General features: G+C 40.6%; 1 protein-coding gene across 1 annotated transcript; it reads left to right on the plus strand.

Annotated features, from left to right (window-relative positions):
- The first annotated feature begins 313 nt into the window (after positions 1 to 313).
- Positions 314 to 24,983, plus strand: LOC134791280 (uncharacterized). The gene is made up of 24 exons (XM_063762270.1): positions 314 to 849; positions 3,058 to 3,211; positions 10,921 to 11,139; positions 11,574 to 11,679; positions 11,788 to 11,934; positions 12,249 to 12,407; positions 13,582 to 13,721; positions 14,398 to 14,665; positions 16,239 to 16,363; positions 16,997 to 17,125; positions 17,744 to 17,867; positions 18,127 to 18,247; positions 18,532 to 18,677; positions 18,857 to 18,951; positions 19,251 to 19,372; positions 19,598 to 19,751; positions 20,540 to 20,696; positions 21,074 to 21,226; positions 21,613 to 21,744; positions 21,824 to 21,980; positions 22,363 to 22,501; positions 23,828 to 23,919; positions 24,159 to 24,282; positions 24,358 to 24,983. The coding sequence occupies exons 1-24, from the start codon at positions 666 to 668 to the stop codon at positions 24,491 to 24,493; spliced, it is 3,483 nt and encodes a 1,160-aa protein (XP_063618340.1). The 5' UTR covers positions 314 to 665; the 3' UTR covers positions 24,494 to 24,983.
- Positions 24,984 to 26,424: the final 1,441 nt, after the last annotated feature.

Below are 26,424 nucleotides of genomic sequence, written 5' to 3' on the forward strand. Positions count from 1 at the left end.
CCACACTTCAATTATAATACGAATGGTGATGCGAACATAAATAAATTTCTGAAAGAGATATAAACGGCATATCAAAAGATAATTGAAAACATGATATTTCTTTATTATCAAATCGATTGGTTATAGATGGTCAAGCAAATCTTGTCAGTAGAAAAAGGCGCGAAATTCAAATTTTCTATGAGACGATATCCCTTCGCGCCTACATTTTTCAAATTTGCCGCCTTTTTCTACTGACAAGATCTGCTTGACCAAGTTTATAATTAATCTTTGGCTATAACCACTCGCAGACCGCTTGCCACTTGCCAAGTTGCCAAGCTAGAAAAAAACAAGCTGTCACGCACGTCAAAAGATTGGGGACCGTCGTTCCGTCGTTTGATCGTCGTCGTCTCTCGCTTTTTCTTTTATCCCAAACCTATTTGTGACCAAAACAAATAAAACAACCACAGGCGACCTCCCCGTATCAGATTGCCCTACGGAAATAAACCGTCAGCTGCGATGCGCTATACCTATAGATCATGTCATGTTGAATTGATCAAATAAAATTGTAATGAAACAATGAGTTCGGTCAAGCGAGTTCTCCGCCCACTGGGGCTCATTACACGATTGAGCTATGAGTGGTGAAGAGTGTGTTCTGATAAGCTAGTGGAGTGATAGTGATCGTGAGCATGGCGGACGGGGAGCGGGCCTCGCGACCCAACTCGCTGCTGCTGGAGACCCCGCCGCCGGAGCGGGAGGCGCTCCGCTTCGACGTGCAGCTGGTCGGCGCTCCACCTGAGGTGGAGCAGCTTGTCAACAACATCAAGCAAGTGGCTGAAGACTTCTTGTACCATTGGAAAACCTTTCCTATTGGTGAGCACTGTTTATCAGTTTTTTTTGTTTTGTTATAGCAAGTTAAGGATTCTCTTATCAAGTGGTTTGGGTCTCTTTAATAAATAAAATATAAATATTTGGGGACAATATTACACAGATCAACCAAGCCCCAATCTAAGCAAAGCTTGTACTATGGGTACTAGACAACAGTATACATAGATAAATACATACTTAGATATGTCTAGACTAGATAACATCATTAACATCCATTACTCAAGAACAAATATTTGTGATAAACACACAAATAAATGCCCGTAAACAAAAGTAAACAAAATGTGACAACCCGGGAGCTCCTTTGTTGGTGGGCTTACAGAAAAAGAAAATTATTCACAAAAGTTTAACATGTACTGTTTGATTTTGTTCATCTTTCTTCCTGTGTGGTCCTGATTAGGGTTAAAGCCTTCTCTATCTTAAAACATTTGGGGCCACTTGCACCAATAACCTGGGGTTGACTGGTTAAACAGCTAACTTAGTGTCAAATTGTACAGGTAACCACCGGCCACCAGCCATTCACTAAACCGGTTAACCCCGGGTTAGTGAATTGGTGCAAGTGGCGCTTAGGCTAATTCTGAGCTACATACATCCAGTTTATTCCTGCTATATAATTTGTATGTGAATGTATGTAAAATATTATGCTATATGGCAATTAGAAACATTAAAAAAATTATAATGTATCAGAAATATATGAACAAGTGAAAGGAGAAACATCCAGCCTCACAGACAATGTCTATTTCTTTTGCTGAGAAAAATCTGTCAGCCTATACAGTGTTCTCAATTACTAAGATATTTCTCTACTTTCACTATTACCAACTCATATGATGCCAATTAGAAGTTTCTTCTAGTTAGAAGATATTTCATACATGGAATGGTGGAAATTAGTTCCATATTTGAAATCCACCAATCAATCATTCAAACTGATGTAATAAATACATCAAAGCTTTTGATTTATTTATTAGGTAGTTTTTATTAATCAAGGTAGTTAGAAATCATTTCTTTATGTTATAAATTAATACAAAATATTTAAATTGGGGGAGGCCTTTGTCCAGCAGTGGACATCTTTCAGCTGAGACGATGCTGATGATGATTTTGATTCCAAAATATTATACTACTATGTTCACAGTGGAAAACTGTCCAATTATTAAAACATAAACACTCTTGTATTAAGTTATTTGAGATATTGAATAACTTACATGAAACATAGCACTGTTTTATGTATGTTCCTCAATATGTGAATAAGAAACTTGTGGCTTTTACCATAAGATCACTTTTTGAATGGCATATTTTCTGATCAACTGATCAAGTGGAGGTTTCAAACACATGTTTGAAATTACACACCACATGTGGTCCAAATATAATGAAACATTGGTAAGCTTCTGTTTTAAAATAATAAATAGGGATTAATACTTTCTCATTGCTGTTTGTTACACACAAAAGAGCTTTAGATTAATATAAAATATAAATGTATGGGCAAGGAATTTATTGATAGCAAACTAAGCTCTCCGAAACATGTCGCATGAGTGACTAAAAACAAGTAAGTCTAAACCGTAAAATTATTCAATGTTCAATTATTGATAGCAGATTATAAATAAATAATAATAAATATTATAGGACATTCTTACACAGATTGACTAAGTCCCACGGTAAGCTCAAGAAGGCTTGTGTTGTGGGTACTCAGACAATGATATATATAATATATAAATACTTAAATACATAGAAAACAACCACGACTCAGGAACAAATATCTGTGTCATCACACAAATAAATGCCCTTACTGTGATGCAAACCCAGGACCATCGGCTTCACAGGTAGGGTCACTACCCACTAGGCCAGACCGGTCGTCAAGATTACAATTAAATTAAATATGCACTTGTACAAGGTAAATTTTTTGAAATTGGGTCATGAATGAAAATATGTGCCAAGGAAAATGGGAATTAGTATATACACATATGATGCTTGAAAACGTTAGGATAGTTCATATGGCCTGAGAAATACATACATATGTATGTTAACTATTTTATTTTCAAAGACACAAACATGATTGGTACATTCAAAGTCAATCTTAAATCTTGTTCATTATTGATATAGGTACAGTCGAAAGTTTTCATTTATGACCCATATTTCTCATTGTTAGGAATGTTAAAGATACCAATTACATGTAAACCTGAAAATAAACATTGTTTGTCCCAGTCCTCCCGTCATCTCGCTTCACGGGCCCCGGCAATCGGCCCTCCGACATCATTGTGGCGCCGCCCTGCGACGAGCTCGACGCCGCGGCCCTCGACGCGGGCCTGGAGCCCCATCCGCTCTCGCCGAAGCAGCTGCACCAGATTAGGGAGAAAGGGTAAGCGATGTAATATTGACTTTAAACCAAGAGTTTAACATGTCTGGAACAAGTTTTAAATTAAGGTGAATCTAGGTCTGCCAAACGCGCCTATTTGAAAAAGGGTCGCTAATTCTTCGGCTGTATTACTAAGTACATATTACGATGTGCAACGTGTAAACGATTTTCGAACGGCACTTTTCCGACGCATTGGCTAGATCGGATGTATCTTTAGAAGTTCACTGCGGTGTGTGACTGAGTACAGTTCGCATCATTTGTATAATGTAGATAGAGTTAGACCAAGAAAAGTCTGCAGAGATTTTGGTTGCCCACGCCGTGCAAGTGTTATTTTAAACGTCAAACTTCTATGAAATTATGATTATGACACTTAACACTTAACTTAAAACACTTGTACTGCGTGGGCTATCAATATCGCTGCAGACTTTTCTAGGTCTAACTCTAGATTATTTCATAGTGAAACAAGAGAACAAAAAGGATTGCGTATGTAGTAGCGCGGCCGCACGCCGCAGTCGGGTTATCGGTCTGGGTTTTCTCGCATATGTAAAGTTGTAAACGACTAACATTACGTTTAACGTGACCCAACCGAAGGAAAAGCGAGAAAATACATGTTGCGCTGTTTGTGCTGACTCTACAACATTAAATATTTAAAACTTTCGCGTTTTGAACACATATTAACTCACTTTTATAGACGGGTCTATCGCCGCCACCACGACCAGTGAAATCTGTGTCGAAACGTCTGTAAATAAAGGTAATAAAATAAATTCGCGATAGACCCGTCTATAAATGTGAGTTAATATGTCTACAACACTAAGTTGGTTAAAATTTTAAGTAATTATTGGTCTACTCAAAACGATATCTATATCCCAATGAACCCGAAATCAAATAAAGCATTTTTTAAACAGTCTACAGTTTTTTTTTATATAAGTATTACACATAGTGCCTATAATAACGAATTATTTTGTACACATTAAAGTACTTATTTATTTGCATGTAACGCTAAAACAAGTCACCTATGCTACAAAAAAATACCACTCATAATCACGTACTCATCCTATTATATTGTATACAGATCAAAGGTAGACTAAAACACTAAACTGTTCATGAAAATGGTTACGAAAATTGTATATCGATGTTAGGATTTATTTGTAAGACTCATTCTCATCCGAAAACAGTGGCGGATTTGCAGTCTTTGCCGCCCTAGGCCTCAGGCCCTGTAGCCGCCCCTTTCTCCCCCATCATATTGACTATATTTTGAGTTATTTCTTGTTATCATCAGTGAATTTTTTGTCACAATTTGCCTACTGGGCCTTAGGGCAAATCCGCCACTGTCCGAAAATAATATATCTGCGGGCCTTAATACGTGCGTTTATAGTATAATTAATAAACTTATCCTTATCTGTCTCCATGTGATAGCAGAATCGAGGTGCGACTCAGCTATTTTACTAATAATGCGTTCATTAACAGTTTACTCAAATTATAAGGAATTTTAATTGGAATGTAGAATCACAACGTAACGATTCGAAAGTGACAGTGTGCTGAAAACTGCACAATTTACACGCAAAACGGGTAAAACTAATAATTATGTTCTTCATTAAGATTCTCATAGAAATGTAATCATACAAGTCCTCGTCGTGACTCGGACATTTATCTAACGATATAGTATAATAGGTACCCTACATACAAAAGTTTACTGACTCTTTGACCGAAGATGACCGGTTTTTTTTTGTTTTAAATAACTAATAGACTAGTGGCTCTGTGAGCTGTAGACCTCGCGTTAAGCTTAGAATGTAAAAGTGAAAAATACTTTGTTGTGTCGTTATCACAGTGAACTCACAATGGTCTTAAGCGCCATAGACGCTATAGGCGCTTCAAAAAAAATCTACTTAATCATAGAATCTGGATCAGGTCACAAAATTTCACGAGAATTGGTTGAGAACATCCGAACATACGAAAGCAAAATGCCCGAGTCAAAACGGAGGCCTTCGCTAACACTTCGGTGACTAGTAAGTATACTGCATCTGAATTTTTCGTATGATTTCGTTTTCTTTGAAATGCGATAGATGTCATGCTGAAAAAAATTAACCTTCGCTTCTATTTTAGCGCTACGACTATGAGACAATGATGTGGGCTGTGTTCAAACAAACGTTTTCCACGTAAATGTAACTACGGGTAGGTATGCTTCTATAACACCTACATGCAAATGAAAACATGAGTGTGTATTTATAAAAACGCGACAGTAGGGGGATACGGCGTAATTACTGTGAATTAAGAGTGTCTGTATGTTTGTGGAGGGTCCGGTGGTAAATACGGTAATGGGACGCTGTAACAACACGAATTGAACTTGATTAATTCCAGCTATTATATGGGTACAGCTTTCTTTGTCTGGTGTTTTCTTTAGAGTGTATTGTTATATGTTCGTAAGTATACTGTAGGTAAAAAATATTAACTTGTGTAACACAATTGGTCGCTTGATAAAATTGGGCTGTCATTGTCAATAAATTCGTCCGTATATGTGATTGTGGCATAACCTCTAATCTAGTCACCTATGTAGTATTTTAGTGCGTTTGTAGTGTAATCGATACTAAACTGCAATCTTAACTCTCCATATGATATTGATAGATAGTGTTACATCGATGAGTTACTCTACTACATGAGATCATGGTATAATAATAATATACTCCGCCTGGTACTCCATTCCCGTCTTTTCTAGGTCACCTAACTGACACAAGCCTACGTCATCATGCGACAGCGCTATATGATAATATGCGATAGCGCTATATATAGCGGCCATATTATTGTGACAATAGGAGCCCCGCAAAGCAGGGCTCCGTCGACTCGTTGGCGGGACGAAATGGCTTAATAAACTACATGTAAAATAAGAAATGAAGGGGAAATCAGTAAGCCAAATAAAAAATAATCCCCACGTAGGTAGGCAAGCATGCAATTTGTATTGTTTAATTTTATAACTATTGACAATATGACTAATAAAAATTATGATGGAAAACGTTATGGTCTAAAAAAATCGGAACTTAAAATTTAGGGAATGCAATAGAGCCCCTACTTATCATTATAACCTGCGATAAAAGACCTTACAACGATTATTGTAAGCAAGTTTATTGCCTTCAACATTATGTAATGGTATACCTTCTGGACTCTGAATATTATGAGTAACAAATTTTATGACTAACAATAATAATGACCTGCAAAAATCGGAACTGCAATTTATATTGTTAATATTTATGACTATTGACAATATGACTAATAAAAATTATGATGGAAAACGTTATGGACTGAAAAAATCGGAACAAAAAATTTATGGGAACCAATAGAGACCCGTTTTTGGTTCGTGATTGAATTGAAGGCACAACTCCTGCTCCGCAGAAGACTCAAAGTTAGCGATATTTTTCACAAAGTCAGTTAATAAAATGAGAACGTATAACGAAGGAGCTGTCAGGATAACTAAACTTGAGAAGTGATCACGGCAAGATACCCATTGTGGTATGCGCATTATTGTTCGAATTGCTCTTTTTTGTACTACAATGGCTTTATTTATATTGTATTTGAAGCTGTTTCCCCAAAGTTTGATGCTGTACCTCAGCCTGGACTCCACTAGCGCATAGTACACTACTTTTATATCGGAGCATCGTTAATAATGGCGTAAGCGCCATCGACAATAAGGTCCCTTTTCATAGATAACGTCACATTTGGCTAATTTCGCTATATTTCAGCATGGTTATATATGTAAGCCTTATTAACAAAGAAAAACCAAGAGTACAAGGTTTCCTTCCATCAAAAAACAGTAAAACCGGGCCTTATTCTTCTGAGCCCTGCAATTGTGCGATAGAGACCGTTTCATTCCATTCAATTCATTCAACCCAAACGTGCACAGTACTATGGAACTGAGTTTTATCACCCTTTATAGAGCTCTAAACCATGGCTAGACGTCATTTCGCATGGAAATATTCATGGGTAACTGTTACAAGGCCCGATCTTATTATTGTACGCAGTTCAAAGTGGATCCTGTTAATTTGGGCAAGTAAGGTTCATTTTGGAAAATAGCTTAAAAAGAGATTCCTTGATAAAAAAAATCTATAAATAACACAACTATTATATGTAGGTACTTAATTAAATCCTATACCTAACCTTAAAAAATAAAAATAAAACATTTTTTACAGATACATGTTTCAAAAACACACTTGTCCATTCAAATAATACAATACATCGTTTTATTTGAGGTCGACACTTAATTTTTCTTTTATATACACCGTGTTTTTTTTGATTTCCGTTAATTTCAAGGGTGCATTCCTGAGCTTAAATCAAGTAACTTTCTCAAAGACACCGATGTTCTAATTAAGTCCATTTCGGAGATAATCCATAATTTATTTTTTTCCTATAAGGCCTCTACAAGCGTGTACACTTGCCTTAGGGCCGGCTTACATATTGATTAGTGTTTAGAATGAGTTCATACATTTGCTACTAAACTAAGTACAATCTCGGTCGATTGATGTACGAAATGACATTGATATGTCACAGATTTCAATTGTTTGGTTGAGTTAAATGTAATGCCCGTGTTACAACAACGCTATATGCTACATTTAATTACATTTTAAACAAAAAAGAAAACAAAAAAGAAAACAAAAAAAATTTTTTTCTTGAAAATTAACTATGCCATTTAGTTCTTATAAACGTACTTAACTATACCCCGAAGTTAACGGAATTCAATAAAAACACGGTGTATACAAAATACAAATATTAATTACCATGTGATTGACACATCGATACTATATTTGTAGTTCCTAATTAATAAATTATATTATACGTACTTATTTTGCACCCATTTGTCACACATTAATACCTGGACATCTTTATACTTTGCAAAGTACACGTGGACGACGTTATGCAGAAAATATTCTACACACCATTTTATAGGTATATAAAGTCTCTCCAGTATAAAAGACCGAGCGCGCATGTTTGATATGCGCAAAACATATTTTATTAACGCAGCAAATACCATAGACCGCGGGCCAGGCGCAAATCTCGTCGGTCATCGCATCCCGGGCGATAACTCGTAAAGTGCGACCACCCAACGGAGCGGCAGCTGATGTCCACGAGGGTTCATTACACATCGCCCTTAATCCAACCCGCCCTTTACGAGTTATCGTCTGGGATGCTATTGGTCATCGAAATCTGTCCCTGGCTCGCGGGTTACCATACTCGTAGAAGAATGCACAATCTCCAGCAAACATGCGTGATGCATATTCGTGTCGTGGCGCATTATCTGAACGCACGTAAAGCGCTATAACGAAATGGCCGTTACAGATTATTTTTGGTGCCAAATGGCTGATTAGTTGTTGAATATTTTTTCTTAAAAGTCAGACGTATTATTTTAAACCTGTTTAAAGTAGCTTAGAATTATATATTAAGGACACGTACATTTATAGGGTAATTCGCCAGTATAATTGGCCACCCTAAACTAAAAATGAACTATTCACCTATAAACAGAATTCATTTTAGTATAAGGCGGCTAGTTATTGAAGGCTGGCCAGTTATTGAAACCTTATACTAAAATGAATTCTGTTTAAAGGTGAATAGAATTGATTTTTCGTTTAGGGTGGCCAATTACTAACAGTGGCCTGTTACTGGCGTATTACCCTACATATAGATTATATTTTTTCGCGTCTTTGTTAACGACTGCACTCGCTTTAAATTGTTAGCATAAATCCGCCTTTTTTGCGCCACAAAGATGAAATAATAAGTGAGTGCAGTAAGTATATGTACAAGGTAAATCGTGTGAATATCGAGAATATCGGCATAGTATTTTATTTGAAAGAATTAATATTTTTATTTATATTGCTAAGTAATAACCCACCTTGGGTTGAATGTTTTCTGCAAAACTTCTTCCATTTTAAATAGTTTTTTTTCCTTAAGCTTTCACAAGGACAGACTAATGCCGAAGAAGCTAAATAGTAAACAGTTGGAATCAATTCGTGAATGGGGGTATGTCGTATATGTACTTATATGTATGTTACTTAAATGTATTCATGCGTTGGCACCAATGTTTGGCAAATATTATGCGGGCTGTTCAAGGATAGTTCAAAGTGAGGTCAATTGGCAATATTAAATTAAAGTGGATCTTCAATATCATTATACGATCCTTATTAAGAACTGTGGCACGAATGTTTTTAAGCTTGACTTAATCAAAAATATACAATGGTTCAAGATTATAATTACTATGCAAAACTGGACAATTTTGTATCATGTATTTATGTACGATGTATGTGACATCGAGCGCAGTCATAATATAATGAACATATTAAGTGTTAAAATCGATGATAATATTGAACAACAAAAATAGTTCTATTTGAACTTTCGAAAATGCCATTACAAATGCAGGTATTTTGATATTAGAAACCTTCTTACCAAACGGAAATTGGTGCCAACGTTGCATCCTTAGCATGACCCCATTTCTCATTAGCCACGCTTAATAAAGTACTGTATATATATCATTATGTAGTGTCATACATCCCTTTCGATATATCGCAAAACATTGTCATGTCCTTCATTATATGTAGACACTTGTGTTAGGTAAATAGAGTTCTCCTTTAAAAGCGAGGTGGGCTGAAGCCGATTTGTGATACTTATTCGATTTTCTATCGAGCAAACTTTGTAATCGTAATTGTGTTTAACTATATCGATAGTTCAGATCTTTTGGTAATGACATTCCTAACTACTTTCATAATTATTAAAAGTTCTTGATAGAAAATCGAATCGAAAATTTCACAAGTCGGCCTGTGCCGTCTTCGTCGCAAGCATGATATTATTTTATAAAAAAATCTACCTGAATTTCCTCCTTACTCGGCAGGGTCAGTTATATATTTAGTATCATTGATATATATCTAAGGACGGGTATTACGGGCACTAAGAATGGTGCTAGTTCAGCGGTGTCACTCACGAATTCGAGCCAATCGTGCAGTCTAACGCAACTACTTGCGACCAATCGCGTGCGTGATGCGTAATCATTAACCAATCGTGTTGTGGCGTTAGACTGCACGATTGGCTCAAATTAGTGTGCGTGACACCGTTGTACTGGTCCCTCTCCTATTACCCGTAAGGCCCGTCCTTAGATATATTTCAATGTTCAGTATGTTTATTTTCCATCGCGTCGATTGTAAAACAAAAACGCAATGGCTTATTTAAAATGATAGTATTGTGTTATGAATTATATGAAAAAAGTACTCCACAGCCGTTGCTAGTCGAGATATTTTCTCTCACTGTAAATATTCGATTTTTCTATACCTATCTTCCAACTTCTCTCGGTGTTGTGTTTTTAGACTCAGAATTGTTTATATATAGGTTATTAGAAGTACAAACAATTGCTGCTCCTCGACTACAATGTTTGTGTCACAAAATAACTTAGTTTCAAAGAGCATCAAATGTGCCGTTTCCATGTAAAAGGTAACTAAATGTCTATTGTCAATAAGCCATCACTGGCACAAAATGAAATTACAAATATTTCATATTGACAACATGACAACCGACAACTTGGTATATTTTGCCTAAAACAGTCTAGTTTAACATGCCGAATCTTCGATGTTCAGTTATGTTGCAACTCTTACAACATCAGTCTTAATTATCCTAAAAACTACCCTGACTACATTTATTTAAAAATGCACCCTCTTCTCTATTGAATAAGTATGAAATTCCCACAGCGAGTTTGAAGTCCCCTCCCGCCACTTCCCCGGCCAGACGCATGTCTGGCGCGTCTCTGGTTGGCTGCAGCGAGGGCGCACGCGAGCACGCGAAGAGCTGTACGGGCACGTGGCGCGCGCGTGTTCCCTGGTCGTCGTAGTGGCACGAGATCGGTTGTTGAAAAATGAGCCGCTCTCCGTGCTGGCGGGGGCCGACAGTCTGCTGGCTGGGCTTCATCGGTGAGTTCACCAAGTCTAGCGCGTGTCTGATTGGCTACATCGGCGCACGCGAGCACGTATAGAGCTGTACGGGCACGTGGCGCGCGCGTGTTCCCTTGTCGCCGTAGTGGCACGAGATCGGTTGTTGAAAAATGAGCCGCTCTCTGTACTGGCGGGGGACGAGAGTCTGCTGGCCGGGCGTCATCGGTGGGTTTAGGTTTCTAAAACCCCAGAAACTCCTATTTCACTTTCTTTGCTTCTCACGATCGCATCGGCTCCAACTTCTGTAATGTTAGCTTGAACGACATAAATGTTCCTTCGTTAAAATCATCTCAAATATGTCACCACACATCAAAATCGCTAAAGTCTGATACTCAAAATGGTAACATAATTAAATGTTTAACAAAACATAACCAAATTTTGCGGACAATATGCACAAATAATTTCTGTTTCAGACTGATGGATCTCATAATCGGAATGCCGTCGCTGGAAGCCAAAGACCTAGAAAAGAAGATCCGCGAAGAACGTTCCAGATACTTAGTAGCCGAGCTCATTTGTATGGTAAATATTTGATACATGTCTTTTGCCATTTATATTATACCAAATCTTGCGTGAGTATTTAGGGTCCTAAACTTGAAGCTTGATTACAACTAAACTTATTTGTTCTAGCCTGAACACCAGGAAGACATAGCGGCCCTAGCAGCGTGGGTGACCCGAGCCATGCGTAGGGCTGCCTCAGAGAAAACCGATGCGCGCGAGCCTCCGAGAATTGCACCGCGCGTCCCTTGTGTGTATACTACACCGCAGCGCACAGAGGTAACCCTATTTATTACACTACTTCATGTCAAAATTGTTCTTGTAGTGAAGGCTTCAACTGTCCCTATCTGAATTGTTAACCTTACGGTTTTGTAATAGAGGCTTGCCGTGACCTATACGGGGCACGGACAGTGAACGTGTTGAAAAGAGGAAACTCCTTATGCACATAGACCTTAGTTCTTATACTATCTCATCAGTTAGTAGATTGATTTTTAAGAACCCCATTAACGTGTTAGAATTAAACCAATAGTGTTAAAACTACAATTTGCTTACTACAAAGGATTAAGTGATGAATTAAATTTTGATTTATCCAGGTGGACTTGCGATTATATCGGCGAGAAATAACCCGTCGCGCGGCGGCGCCGCTCCAAGCCATTCTCGAGCGTGAAGCCAGGGGCTGGTTCTTACACTTTCGAGAGCGCAGGGCCGCGCACCTCGCCAGCCAAAAAGTACCACCGAGGGACATCGAACAGGTAAAAACCGGAGAAATGCGAGTCGGACTCGCCCACCGAGAGTTCCGTTTCCGTACTTTTTTGTATTTGTTGTTATAGCGGCAACAGAAATACATCATCTGTGAAAATTTCAACTGTGTAGCTATCACGGTTCATGAGATACAGCCTGGTGACAGACAGACGGACAGTGGAGTCTTTAGTAATAGGGTCCCGTTTTTACCCTTTGGGTACGGAACCCTAAAAAAGCAATGGAGTATCTTGTAAGCACTAGTAGTAGTATCCGATCTCGAGTATAATGACTCCCCTGCAGCTCGGCCTTCGGCCTCACACCTCAATCTCCCTCTAGTTCTTGACATGCCGGCGAGAAATAACCCGGTGAGCGGCAGCGCCCTTCCAAACGATTCTCGAAAGTGAAGCCAGTGGCTGATTATTACCAGAGCGCAGGGCCGCGCACCTAGCCAGCCAGAAAGTGCCACCAAGCGGCATCGAACAGGTACAAGAACAATGGAGTGTATTGTGAGAGCGTGTGTTAGTGTTCGATCTCAACTCAGGCACTTGTCCCACCGCCGACGATGAGCGATAAGCGAGTAGAACGATAAACTAGAAACGAGTGGGCGAGCGGCGAGAAGCGAGTGTTAGCTCCAATAGTTTTGTCGCTCGGCTATAGGCGAGTGTTCGAGTGCGACGGGCTATTACTCGCGTCACTCGCTCGGGCGGTGCAGCGTAGCCAAACACGCAGACTGATTGGTCTCGCAGCTTGAGTTCTAACTACGAAGCGAGCATCGCCGAGCGAGTACCGCTGAGCTAGTTTTATTTATCGCGGCGACAAACTAGTGGAGCGAGTGTTCTCGCCGGCAGTGTGAACAGCCAGCGATGAACTATTAGTGTATCTTTTACTAACACAGGATCCTAATCTTTTGTTCGTTTCTTGGGCGAGAAAATCGCCGATAGTTAATCGCTTACTCGCTCTTGGTGGGACAAGTGCCTCAATATACAAGATGGCCAAAAAATAAGTGCATTCCCGTTGCCAGGGAGGTTGCACTTATTTTTTCTAGTACAACAAACATCAAATTCTGCAAAAAGACACGCTATTTACAAGTTTACTTGGTTATTTCAATCTGGTTGGTGGTTATACCTAATATACCTCATAGTTCCCCTTTTTCCAGGTTTGATTTGAATCATTGTTTCTTTCTAGGAGGTGCGAGCCGCGTCAATGCGCGAATACGTGAATCGAGTGTGCAACGCTGTGTTATCCAGCGAACAGCTGCGTGCCCTAGGCCCCGGCATACCGGAGCTCTTACACGACCAACTTAAAGCTCACGACGTTATCAATAGGTAACGGAACATTCTAGACTATACTTTGTCAAAGGACTCATTTCAAACATAGACAGAATCATACTATTTGTCTAACACTAGTACTAGCACTCAAAAGAAAAGGAAGAGGATAGTTTTTTTGTTCTTACTTACTGACAAATTTGGTTTGACCAGTTGGTCATAACATTAAATATAGTTATTTATTATTCACGAACGCTTGTCGGTTGGTCTTTCGCGAAAGCTAGGAAACTATGTTTTGGTCTGGCTGAACTATACCAAAAATTGATTTCCTTTAATTTTCAGTAATTACGTTAACGTCACTCAAAAAATGCATGCATATTCGTTAAGAATTGTCGTTGGGGTCGTTTACAGGGTTTACAAGATAATTTCGAAATTGTATTAGGGTGGTATTCGACCTGTGTCCAATGTATATTTGCGTCTCATATTTTGCTTAGTGAGAGAGTGAGACGCAATGCACATAGGACCAAAAAATTGGACAGGGGGAATACCAACCTTACGAGAGCAACCTTAGGGCTGATTTAGACGGCGCGCGAACTCGCATGCGATTTTAGTTACATTGCGTACTGTTGGTTACGTCTACTTCAACCGACCGATCAAAACCCGCAATGGTGTGAGACTCGCATGCGAGTTCACGCATCGTCTAAATCAACCCTTTACGTGATACCTGTTTTTTTAGAGCGGAAGAAGGCGTCCGTAACAAAATCGAAGCTAGCCTAGCGACTGCCGAAGCGCGCCTCCGCGCGTCCCACCCCATCTTATCCCGCGCCGACTCATGGCGCAAGGAACGGCTCAACGCCGCCGCCGAGCGCATCGGCGCGGAGCTGCGCTGGGCGGCGCTGGAGGACGCCGCCGCCGCCATGTCGGCGCACGCGCTGCAGCAGCACCGGTACTTCCTGCTGCGCGAGCTGGCCTTCTTGAGGGAACGGGAGCCGCTACTCGCGAAGGTTGGTGTATTGTAACGTTGTATTCCCATTTGTCCCCGCCGGGCACATATGGGAATAGGTCTTCTTCTTCCTCGCGTTATCCCGGCATTTTGCCACGGCTCATGGGAGCCTGGGGTCCAACTAATCCCAAGAATTGACATAGACCCTAGTTTTACGAAAGCGACTGCCATCTGACTTTCCAACCCAGAGGGGAAACTAGGCCTTAAAGGGATTAGTCCGGTTTCGTTACGAGGTTTTCCTTCACCGCAAAGCGACTGGTAAATATCAAATGATATTTCGTACATAAGTTAAAAAAAAACTCATTGGTACGAGCCGGGGTTTGAACCCGCGACCTCCGGATTGCAAGTCGCACGCTCTTACCGCTAGGCCACCACCGCTTCATATATGGGAATAGGTGCATTTATATAAATCATTCCCATCTGTCCCCGCCTCATGTATGGCGGCTGTCATGTGGGGCGGGGAGAAATGGGAAGTCACCATTGTAACGATCTTTTGATCGGGTGCGTTCGGCTTTCAACTAGGTACTCCGAGGACGCAACTTTATAGGGAAAAGAATCCAACTTACAAAAATCTGTCAATAAAACTTGACTTTCAGTCAAACAAAAAATTCATTCATTTTAATGACAAATGTTTGAGAGTGGAGCCTTTTCGCAAATAATGTGTAATAATGTGACTAAGGTGTTACAGACAGGGCAACATGATTCCTGGCACTACTGACAAACATCGGTTTTGTTATACTTAAAATTCTGTACATAAGACTATTAGATACCTATCTATATATGCTCTGAGATAACACCTTCGCATAAGCAAAAAAAGGTTAATTAAGTTTATTATAAAATTTATTAGACAAAGTAATACTACGACTAGTAAGGTAGTTTAAAATATGTTATACGTAAATAGCCATACGTACCACTGTTTTTCCAAACATTTGCACTATTCTACGTGTATTATAAGACGTCTTTTGTCTTTACACAAATGATTTTTCTCAAAAATGGACGGCAAAGTCGACTTTTCCGTTTAGAAAATAGGTCGCGAAGCGCGTAGTTTATGGTCAGTCAAAAATTAAAAAGTTAAAAACATTGCAGTCTCGATTTTGGGACTGCAATGTTGCAAACAAATTCCATTATTTGTCGAGTTCCAAACTTTTTAAAAGTTGAAATGGCCATATCAAATGAAGGCACAGGCCCATTAAACAGCCAAACAGATGATTAGTACCGCGACTATTTAGCTGTCTCAAATAGGTTGACGTATTTTCGGCAGAAAAATACACTTCAATTTTTTTATTAAAAAAATAAAAAGGCGGCAAAGCTATTTTTTTCAATTGTTTCTACTTTTTTCTGTGAAAATATATACGTAAGAACGTTGCTTTTGTAAAATATTTCTATGATATTTATATTTCTTGCACCATTTTTGAGAAAAGCACTATATATGACTCGGCTGGAAGGCTACTTGCTGGCTTCGGATTCAATTAAACGGACTCTCAAGGTCGTCCGTTTAAAACGAATCCTCAGCCTGCAAGTTGCTACTTCCGAGCCCCGACAATAATGTACTATTACAATGTATACTTTAACAGGAACTACGCGCCGCCAAAACACCAACCCGCGAATTCACCTGGGAGACCCGCATATGGCTACCGCAAAACTGGGTAGTGGTCCGACACTTCAGAGGCCGCTCGGAGCGGATACCGACCGTCCTCAGGTACCTCATTGGCAAAAACGTACCAGGGCTAGTCATTAATTTTATATCGAGTCAAGTGTTATCGATATCGATAGCAAGCAATTCCTAAATTATAATAATAAATGTCACTTGTAATTGAAGTAACATTATTAATTATGAGTGTTAGGTATTCTATTATATATTTGCAAATCTCTTTGATTTATTTCTATTTCAATTTGTAATTAATTAATAAATTAAAAAATACAAAATAATTAAAATTACATCGAATATTAATACAGTTCATTTTATAGTAAAAGCGATTATAATATGTACTCGTATTTAACAATTAAATACCGCACTTTTTAAACGTCAAACCAAATTGCATTCTGTCAAACCTGGCTTCTATACATCTTATAAAACAAAGTTTCCCGCCGCGTCTGTCTATGTGTATGTAATTATGTATGTTCGCGATAAACTCAAAAACTTATGAATCGATTTTCATGCGGTTTTCACCTATCAATAGAGTGATTCTTAAGCAAGGTTTAGGTGTAATAATTTGTTATGGTTTACCCGCACGAATCTGGGGCGGCTCGCTAGTATTAGAATAAGATTTGATGTAGGTTAAGTTTCTTACTCTACACTAAATAAACAATGTCTGTTCTATTCTGTTCTCAGCACTCGGGCGACCTCTATAGTGACACCCCGCTCCGACCCTAGCCAGCCTGTGTTCTTAGTGGACAAGGAGACAGTGCGACGAACCAGCACACGCTGGCCAGGTTGGAGACTTGTCAACTTAGCTCACAGGTCAGCTATTGTTATTTTAGCTCTCAGTTGGTTACCGCGACAGAAGAAATTATAATCTCACTACAGCAATAACTTGGCGGAAGGTTAATTAATATTCATCTGTCTCAGCTTTAACCCATCTTTTGTCATTCTCTCTCTCTCTCTCTCTCTCTCTATCTCTCTCGCTCTCTCTCTCTCTCTCTCTCTCTTTCTCTCTCTTTTTCTTTCTTTCTCTAACTGCGGGACGATTCTCTTGAAATTTGCCACAAACCAACTTTCAAGAGACCCTAACCCTAAAGAAACTGGAGCCGATAGCCTCAACAAATCCCACTAAGCGCAAACTCCTAACTGAGCCGTCCTCAACCCGCAACCCGCCAGGTGACCCTTTAGATAGATAACCTAGCCATCCGAACGTCACCTTTAAAGAAATCCATCTTGCGGCCCGGGGCTACAAGACAATGCCGTATATGTGGCCCTCATAAAAAAGTTGAGAATGGCTGTCCTTAGGGTGGTATTCCGCCTGTCCAATGTCATTGCGTCTCACTCTCTCGTTAAGCAAAATGTGAGACGCAATACACATTGGACACCATCTTTACTCATGTGGTCATATCTTTCATTACGACACTCATTTGTCACCAGATGTTGGAGCTGGAGTTGGAACATGATGTTCCTCCTCGGGGTGGTGGTGGCGTGGAGTTCCCCGATATCGCTGCGGACGCTCATACGAGTCAAGCCTCTTGCGCCTGATCTTGAACTGTCACAGGTAAAACACAATGTTTTATGTGAATTTTTATATTGAAACTTTGTCCAAGCAGTCCAAACTAATCGAATACCTCTAGAAACTGGAACCCAAAATTCCGTACACGGCGTGAAGAAATTGACAACTCGAGACACAAAATTAAAGAAATTTGAACCTTATGTACTTATATGTTAAGTTCACTTTTATATATCGAGTTATCAACTTCTTCCCGCCTTGTTAAAAATTACACCGTTTTAGTAAAAATTAAGTTCTCTTTCTATAGGTGAACGGCACGCTCTTCCCGAAAAGAAGTAGTGAGACCCAGACAATGTGGTCTCGCCTCCTCAAACTCTGGCGACATGTCTCGAAAGAGAGGACGCGCTTCGAAACGGAGCCCGATACAGGTGACTTTCATTCCATTTTAAACCTTGTGTAAAACAGAATAAGGTCTCTATCCCAGTAGTGAGACGCAGACGCTGTGGTCTCGCCTCCTCAAACTCTCGCGACATGTCTCGAAAGAGAGGACGCGCTTCGAAACGGAGCCTGACAGAGGTGACTTTTCATTCCATTTTGAACCTTGAGTAAAACAGAATAAGGCCACTTTCCGGAAAAGAATCAGCAACGATCTGTCATAAATTAAGTAAATCTGTAACAACGCATTCACTAAAACCAGAACATAACTTCTCAGGTCTCCTCGGCAAGGGTCTAAGCCGGCAAGCCAACCGCCTGTGGAACTACGGCGTCGTAGGCGGACTGGGCTCCCTGTGTCTGCTGCTGCTGTTCCCGCTGGCGGCGCTGCTGGGCAGCCTGCTGGCGCTGGCGGCGGCCGCCACGGTATGTACAAACAGCAACACTCCTAACTGTACATCGGTGGACCTTATTACAAAAGGCATAAGGTCCACCGATGTACAGTTAACAGTGTGGGCGGTGGTACAGCTTCTCATCAACCAGTTTTATGGAAAACTTCTTGTAACTTGATGTACTGCATTTTGATGCTAATGGTGAATTTTCAGGTACCGCTTTGGATGCCGCCGCTGACGGCGGGCGTGTACGCGGGTAACGCGCTGCTGTATGACTTGGACTGTCCTGATCCTCCGCGGCTCAATAGGCAAGTGTTTTTGTTGTCTCCCTCACTTTTATTCAGCCTATTATTTATGGCAGGCGTTAACGCGTGGGCCCCGGAACGAGTGTTTCGTGGCCGAGGCGTAGGTGCAAACAGAGTGGATGCCAGAACGGCAGCAACATGGCGTCAAAGTTAAACAAATGAAAATATGCGAACGGCCTCCAAGTATTGTACGCTGCTCAAATCGTGAGAGAGAGATTTAAACAATTTCCAATAAACGAGAGTATAGATTAAGAATAAGATTTTTATCATTAACATTTTAATTTACGTTTATATTGTTGCAGAATAATGGTGTTATTCGAAGTGTTAATCTGGCGTATCGCAATACTGGGAATCCTACAGCCCATAGCCGCCATTGTGGTTGCCGTTGTTTTATGTCCAGTCAGCGCTTTCTTACTTCTAGTTGGTAAGTTTACCGGCACAACTGATTTTTAACTTGTATAAATGAAGTTTTGCTTTCAGATATGATTCTTCTTAAAATATCTTGCAAAATATCTTACCCCATAAAATAAAATCGTTCAAATAGCAAACTGTATTTGTTTTGTGTGCCTCAATAGGACCTAGACATCAGTCAGATATTTATTACATTGTTTGGGACTCAGAATTCCACCGATGTTATTTTCCTTCGTAGGCGGTGTGAGTTGGTGGGCAGTCCGTGCGCTATGGGAGATGGTGGCGTGGCGACTACTAATCAGCCGGGCGGCGCGCGTGCCCGCGCACGACTCGGCCTTCTGCCGCCGCGTCGACGGGCCCGGCCTCCGGACCCGCACGCACTATCAGATCACGTGAGTCTTGTTGAAAAAGGTTTAGATATGATAATCCTGGTCACGGGCACCAAAATGTTACGCATTTTAAGAACTCCGGTAGGTTCCTTCTGACGCCGCGTCGACGAGCCCGGCCTGAGGACCCGCACGTACTATAAGATCACATGAGTCTTGTTAAAAAAGGAGGTTTAGATATGATAATCCTGGTCACGGGCACCAAAATGTAACGCATTATAAGAACTCCGATAGGTTCCTTCTGACGCCGCGTCGACGGGCCCGGCCTGAGGACCCGCACGCACTCAGATCAGATCACGTGAGTCTTGTTGAAAAAGGAGGTATAGATATGATAATCCTGATCACGGGCACCAAAATGTAACGCTTTATAAGAACTCCGGTAGGTTCTTTCTGACGCCGCGTCGACGGGCCCGGCCTTAGGACCCGCACGCACTATTAGATCACGTGAGTCTTGTGGAAAAAGGAGGTTTAGATATGATAATCCTGGTCACGGGCACCAAAATGTTACGCATTATAAGAACTCCGGTAGGTTCCTTCTGACGCCGCGCCGACGAGCCCAGTCTGAGGACCCGCACGCACTATCAGATCACGTGAGTCTCTTTGAAAAAGGAGGTTTAGATATGACAATCCTGGTCACGGGCACCAAAATGTAATGTATCACCTACAAAAGGTTTTACATTTATGGAGACCGAAGAAACTCATTTAATTTAATATGTATAATTAAAAACATCTCGACTTTTGATCTCAGCGATCAAAGCTTATATCTAAAATGAAATTCGTGACTTGGTCTACAGATGTGCCCAAGCGGTGGCCGCAGTGGCGGCGCGCGGAGAAGCCCAAGTGCTGGGAGAGTGGGCGACGGCGGCCGAGCGCGCCGTGGAGCGCCCTCTGCGGGACTACGAGCACTTCGTCACCGCCTGCTTCGGCCCGTTCTCTGTGCAGATAGCTAAGGTAACCAGCTATGGTCTCGACAAAACAAATTCATTACAACGTGATGCTTTTATACATGAGAATACATTTTAAGGCTGATAAAAAATATATTCAGAAATTGAGGGTATTTATTTGGCTCGGGCGCTTCAATTCTAAAATATTCTTTTCGAATCTACACCGCAACAGTAGTTGCATTCTAATTTCCAATTGGACATAACGATTCAAGAATATAAGATGTTAACCGAAACGCATCTTCTTTTTAACGTAATTACGGTCACAGAATGTTTGATTGTTCGAGTTTTAGTGTTCGAATACATATTCGAAGAGCTAAAATCTAAATCTAATAATAAGACAGGATTCAAAATCTACTCTTATTAAATATCCCGTGAATATTACAGAACGCAGGAGGAGTGTACGCGCAACTAGAAAAAGAGTGCAGCGAGCTGATAACGTCGCTTCGGGAGAAAGTTGAGGGGAGACGGCGCGAACTGGCACTCGGGCTCAGCGACGCCGCGCGGGTACGAGTGCGGATGAGCGCCAACGATCTCAGGGTAAGTTGAATAACCTTCAACTTTAACTCTAGGTTTTTTTGCGTTAGATTGCTTTTGGTATGAGGGACTGTTGAAAACGAGATGAATGAACACGCCATAAGAATGCCATTTGGACTAAAATTGTTGCTGAATTTTAAAAATAAAAATTTTAAGAGGCATAAAAGTAATTTGAATCTAAGACATCCCTATCCCTACTAATATTATAAATTCAAAAGTAACTTCGTCTATCTGTCTTCTTCGCGCTTAAACCGCTCAGCCGATTTTGATTAAATTTGGTTTGGAGATAGTCTGACAACCGGGGAAAGACATAGGATTGTTTTTATAAACCATTATACTATTCCACGCAAAAGATGTGTTCGTATATAATAACAATCGTATGTTTTCAGAGAGCAATACAGGCGGCGGCTCTCGAGCTAGCGCGGCTGTGGGGCTCGTGCGCGCGCGGGGAGGAGTGGTGGGGCGCGCGCGGGCTCGGCGTCGGCGACTGGCACGCGCTCGCGGCCAACACGCTCGGCGAGGTGAGCGCAGCGCGGTGTTGTTTTTGATTGTCTGTACAAGTATGTATAGAAATTTGACAATTTTAACCTTTCCTTCCAGGTGTTCGACCCAGAAATACTAGTAGCCCTAGAGGAGAGCGAAGCCCGACTGCCGCTGGAGAGCGGGTCGGGAGCGCGGGCGTGGGCGGCGCGCTGCGGCCGCGACGAGGCGCCGCCCGACGTGCTCGCCGAGCGCGACGACTGGCGCCGCGCACACGGTCAGTCGCTCACGGACCACTGGTTACATTACCCAGCTAGTTACTCGCCATATACAAACTTTACATGGCGACCCGGACGGTAGCTAGAGAGTGAAGCCTGGCTGCCCCTAAATTACGTTGAGTGGGCGCTCAAAGGTAGACGTTTAACAACCTTATGGCTCAATACAGCGACAGCGCTATCTATTTCAGTTTTGAAACTGGGGAGCACGATCTTTTTCTTTGACTTTACAGTCCGTCTAAGCAAATTCTACACCGACTTTGGTGTGATTAAATGTGGAAGTGCCACAATAAATGTTATCCCTATGACCCTACTATCAATAACTCTTTGGGCATTATTCTGACATTGTTTACGATATTTAATACTTGACTTTTTGTTCGACAGGCATGTGGGGAGAGTGGGGCGGCACGCCCGCGCCGCGAGTGCCGCCGCCGACGCTGGAGCTGAGCGCCTTCAGCCCTCGTGTGCCCTCCATGCCGCCCGTGCCGCCGCCACCCGTAGTGGCACTTGTTTTGCACAACAGGTATTTTAAGAAAACTACCACTACTACTTGTAGGATTCTCTCTTACTTAAGTCTCTACTCTCATAAGTCTCAATACAGCGGGGCAGGAATTCGAAGTGTTGAGCGCGCTTCAAGCGCTTGAACGCAGTTCGCCCAATCACGCCGCGCATTCGCCGCGTCCTAGTCACTCCCAGCTGCAGTGTGACGAAACCTTTAATTAATAACTTGTGACCTACCGCGAACCTCGTTCGACGTGTTGCCTCTCTGTCGCACTTGTACCTAAATTCGTACGTAAATGTAACAGGAAGGCAACACGTCGAACGTAGTTCGCGGCAGGCCCTCAGATGATCTGTACTTGGTCAAACACTCGTTCCCATCAAGATTTATTTACCTCCTTAAATAGGGTAGTAAACGAAGCAAGTTGTTGTATGGAGACCCATGCATTAATTCCTCAGTCGATGAAATTTTGCTTGGTTATTGTATAGTATGAGCCGAAACTAACATTATAAATATCCAAAAAAAAACCGGCCAAGTGCGAGTCTGACTCGCGTTTCTAGGGTTCCGTACATAATTCCGACTCACGCTTGACTGCACATTTCTAATAGGTTTTCCTGTCATCTATAGGTAAATAACTATTTTGTGTATTTTTTTGAAAATTTTAGACCCAGTAGTTTCGGAGATACAGGGGGAATGGTAATTTTTTGGCTATTTGTATTTTCTTAAATAACTTCGAACCTATGTATTTTTAAATTATACAAAAAATATGTCCATCTTTGGGTTACTAATTTACATATGTGTACCAAATTTCAACTTAATTGGTCCAGTAGTTTCCGAGAAAATAGGCTGTGACAAACAGACAGACAGACCCACGAGTGATCCTATAAGGGTTCTTTTTTTTTCGTTTTGAGGTACGGAACCCTAAAAACACTCCTAAGTTAGGTATTTATACGTAAACATACAAAGCTGTTTATTTATTTAACCGAGTAATTCCTCCGTCCGAAATTTTTTTACCAAATAAGTTATTGGTATTTCTGCTGGGATTTTTTTTATTGTTATGTCATATATTGTTGCAATACGTTACATGAATATTTCCGGTGGAGACGAAAGTTTGAACGGAGCATTTTTCCGTAAAAAGATATTAACGATTTAAGACTTTAGGTATTTACTTAAATACTATTACTATTATTCTTTGGATATTTATACAATACTTTTTATTTATTGATACTTTATCATACTGTAAAGTTTTTTCTGGCTGAGGAATTACTGCGGGGTCCACTACCTTTATTTACTACACTAAAATAACGAATGAAAAATTCCTTACGTTTCTAACATTAATTTATTTTGCAGGGAATCAGATAACCCCGTCCCACTGGACTCGGACCTGTGCGCCGAAATCCTGAGAAGTCTAGAGGACGCGCCGGACTGTGATGATAGAAGAGGTAAGTTTTAATTATGCACCATATACGGAACCGGCATATACCGAAAAATCCAAAACACTTGTCAAAATACTAGCCTTTAGTTAGACCTTCTAACTTGTTTGGCGCTATGATTATAGGGCTTCGATTTTGTTACTTAGCCCGTAGGCATTTTGCGTGATGTGTATTTAGCTATGAGATGTAGATTTAAACTGGTATGTTCTCGGACGGATATTGTATATATATTTATCTTGATTTTTTAGATGGTGTCGAGCGATATAGAGGCGGAGGCAGCGACGAAGGCGGCAGCGACGGCGCGAGCGAAGGAACGCTCGACGACGACGCTAGTTCAAACCACACGAGAGACACCGACGGGGCGCTCTGCAGGTATGCCGTTACCCCATTTGGTACACCCATAGAGGTAGATACATCTTCCATGTGACACGTACCATCTATTTGCAGAGTGATGCCGAGTGCCGAGCGCGCCGCCTGCCGCTGGACGCTGACCGGCCGCGGCGTCCGCCTCCGCGCCGACCTCGCCAGCCCCGAGGACGTCACGCTGGACACCGACCGTTCTCATGTTGGCACTTCGGTTTGAACCTAATTGCCACCACAGAAAGTTCACAATCGAAGGTAACGCGACGGGCGTTTACGACGCTTTAGCTTTAGATATTCTCCAGGCTCTCTACGCCGACATTTCGATCTGAACCTTACGACAACTACATAGAATACACATTTGATTGTAAGGCGACCGGCGCATATGCTTTTAAAGCCTCTGTACCTTATTATAACCACCGAGAGTTATATTTGATAGTAAGGGCGACGGCTTGACGACGGATGATTGATGTTATTAAGAGCCTAAGAACGTTTGAGATTAAAGCTTATGATTATGATAATGATAAATACCGAAGATAGAAAGTCGATTGTAGGGCGTTAGACTCTTAAGACGCTTTAAAAATAATGACAAAGTAGCTTCTTTTTGTACTGTACCATATTGATCGAAGATTCTAATATAGATAGGTTGATGTTAAAATGAGAATTGCAGCTTAAGTAGAATTATTTTATTCTTGAACCCTAATATAACGCAATAAGGTTTAAGTTCTGTACTTCTCAACTCATTTTTTTTCTCATGAAAGTGAGATAATCTTATTGTATACAGAACTGACAGCTAATACATTAGAAAAGAACAACATAACGTCGTTGAGAATGCCAAATCCGGTATGTGCGCGATTTTAATCAAATTAATTAATACCTTATGTATTTTGTTGCTAGGTAACTATTTGTCAATCAAAAATCGTGCACATAACGGATTTGGCATTCTCAACGACGATAATTGATTACGTGAACATTTAAATTTAAGTCAATGGTCCGACCTTTTTAGTCAGTTTACTTTCATAATAGTGATAAAAGTGTGCCCTAAGCTTAAAATGGAATGTTATCGTAATGTAAACGCTAAAATCGAAGCAGTAAGACTTAAAATTGTTTGGAATTGGTATAGTCAATTGGAGCTGGTGATTGGTAATAAATGTGTGTGTGCACGTTTTGTTTGCAGCTATATGCTATACTACTATGTTGGTAGAAATACGTTACTGAAATGATTTTGGGGTATAACGACAGATAGTGAATGAGTGTCATTTGGGTGTGACGTTAAAGGGAAGAAAGAGACAAATATGTGTATGTATTTCATAAAAACACAAACTTACTTTTAAGCAGTAAAAATATTGATTGCATCCTTTGATTCCATCAAGCTTTTTTTTACATATTGTAATTTGAAACCTTAAAACAGTTTTGAATAATTCGATATTCAACTTTACAGCTTTAAACATACGTTTGTTATTTCGTTTGTGTGAATAATAAGATTAATAGTGATGCTTTTAGATCAAATATCGTAGTGAGCCGTTTAGGCTAAACTACAGCTAGATTAATTTCGACTCTAAGACTTTTATTTTAGGTTGGTTTTCGTATGTTCTTCCGTAAGCTTAAGATCACGAGCATAGCTTTATCTCACACTTTTTTTTTTTTTCATTGCGCTTTTTATGCAATAGTTTTTTTTTTATAGAAACAACTTGCATGTTAATTATTTTTAATGAGAAGTTGTACCTACAATAAGGCTTGTTAGGTTTATTTGCCTATGCAGCAATTTTTAGGCTTGAAAATATGAATTTTGTGACTGAATGTAACAGATCTGTATGTGAATGCCATCCTGAGCGTATTTTAGGCATAGTTTTTAGGTGTATGAATGGAATGGGAAGACGCTAGGAAGCTTTGAACTGCACTTGTATAGGACAACGATGGGGGATGGGATGGGCTACACTAAATTACTAACACTGGATTTTCTACTTTATTCTAATTAGAATAAAGCACTATTTTTTTTATAAAAAATATTAGCATGACGGCGGAAAACACTCATAATGAAATGAAAAATTTCGAAATGGGTCTCTATTGTTTCCCAAAAAGTTTTAAGTCATAATGTATTGTTTGCCCGCATTTTCGTTAGGCATTATTTATTGGGTTCAGAAACGCGTCACT

This window comes from Cydia splendana, chromosome 6, assembly GCF_910591565.1.
Source record: "Cydia splendana chromosome 6, ilCydSple1.2, whole genome shotgun sequence".
Classification (NCBI taxonomy): Eukaryota; Metazoa; Arthropoda; class Insecta; order Lepidoptera; family Tortricidae; genus Cydia; species Cydia splendana.

Coding starts and splice junctions, on each gene's coding strand:
- LOC134791280 (XM_063762270.1), top strand. CDS start 666: ATGGCGGACGGGGAGCGGGCCTCGCGACCCAACTCGCTGCTGCTGGAG. Junction 3,212..10,920: donor CACCAGATTAGGGAGAAAGG/GTAAGCGATGTA, acceptor AAATTCCCACAG/CGAGTTTGAAGTCCCCTCCC. Junction 12,408..13,581: donor CACCGAGGGACATCGAACAG/GTAAAAACCGGA, acceptor GTTTCTTTCTAG/GAGGTGCGAGCCGCGTCAAT.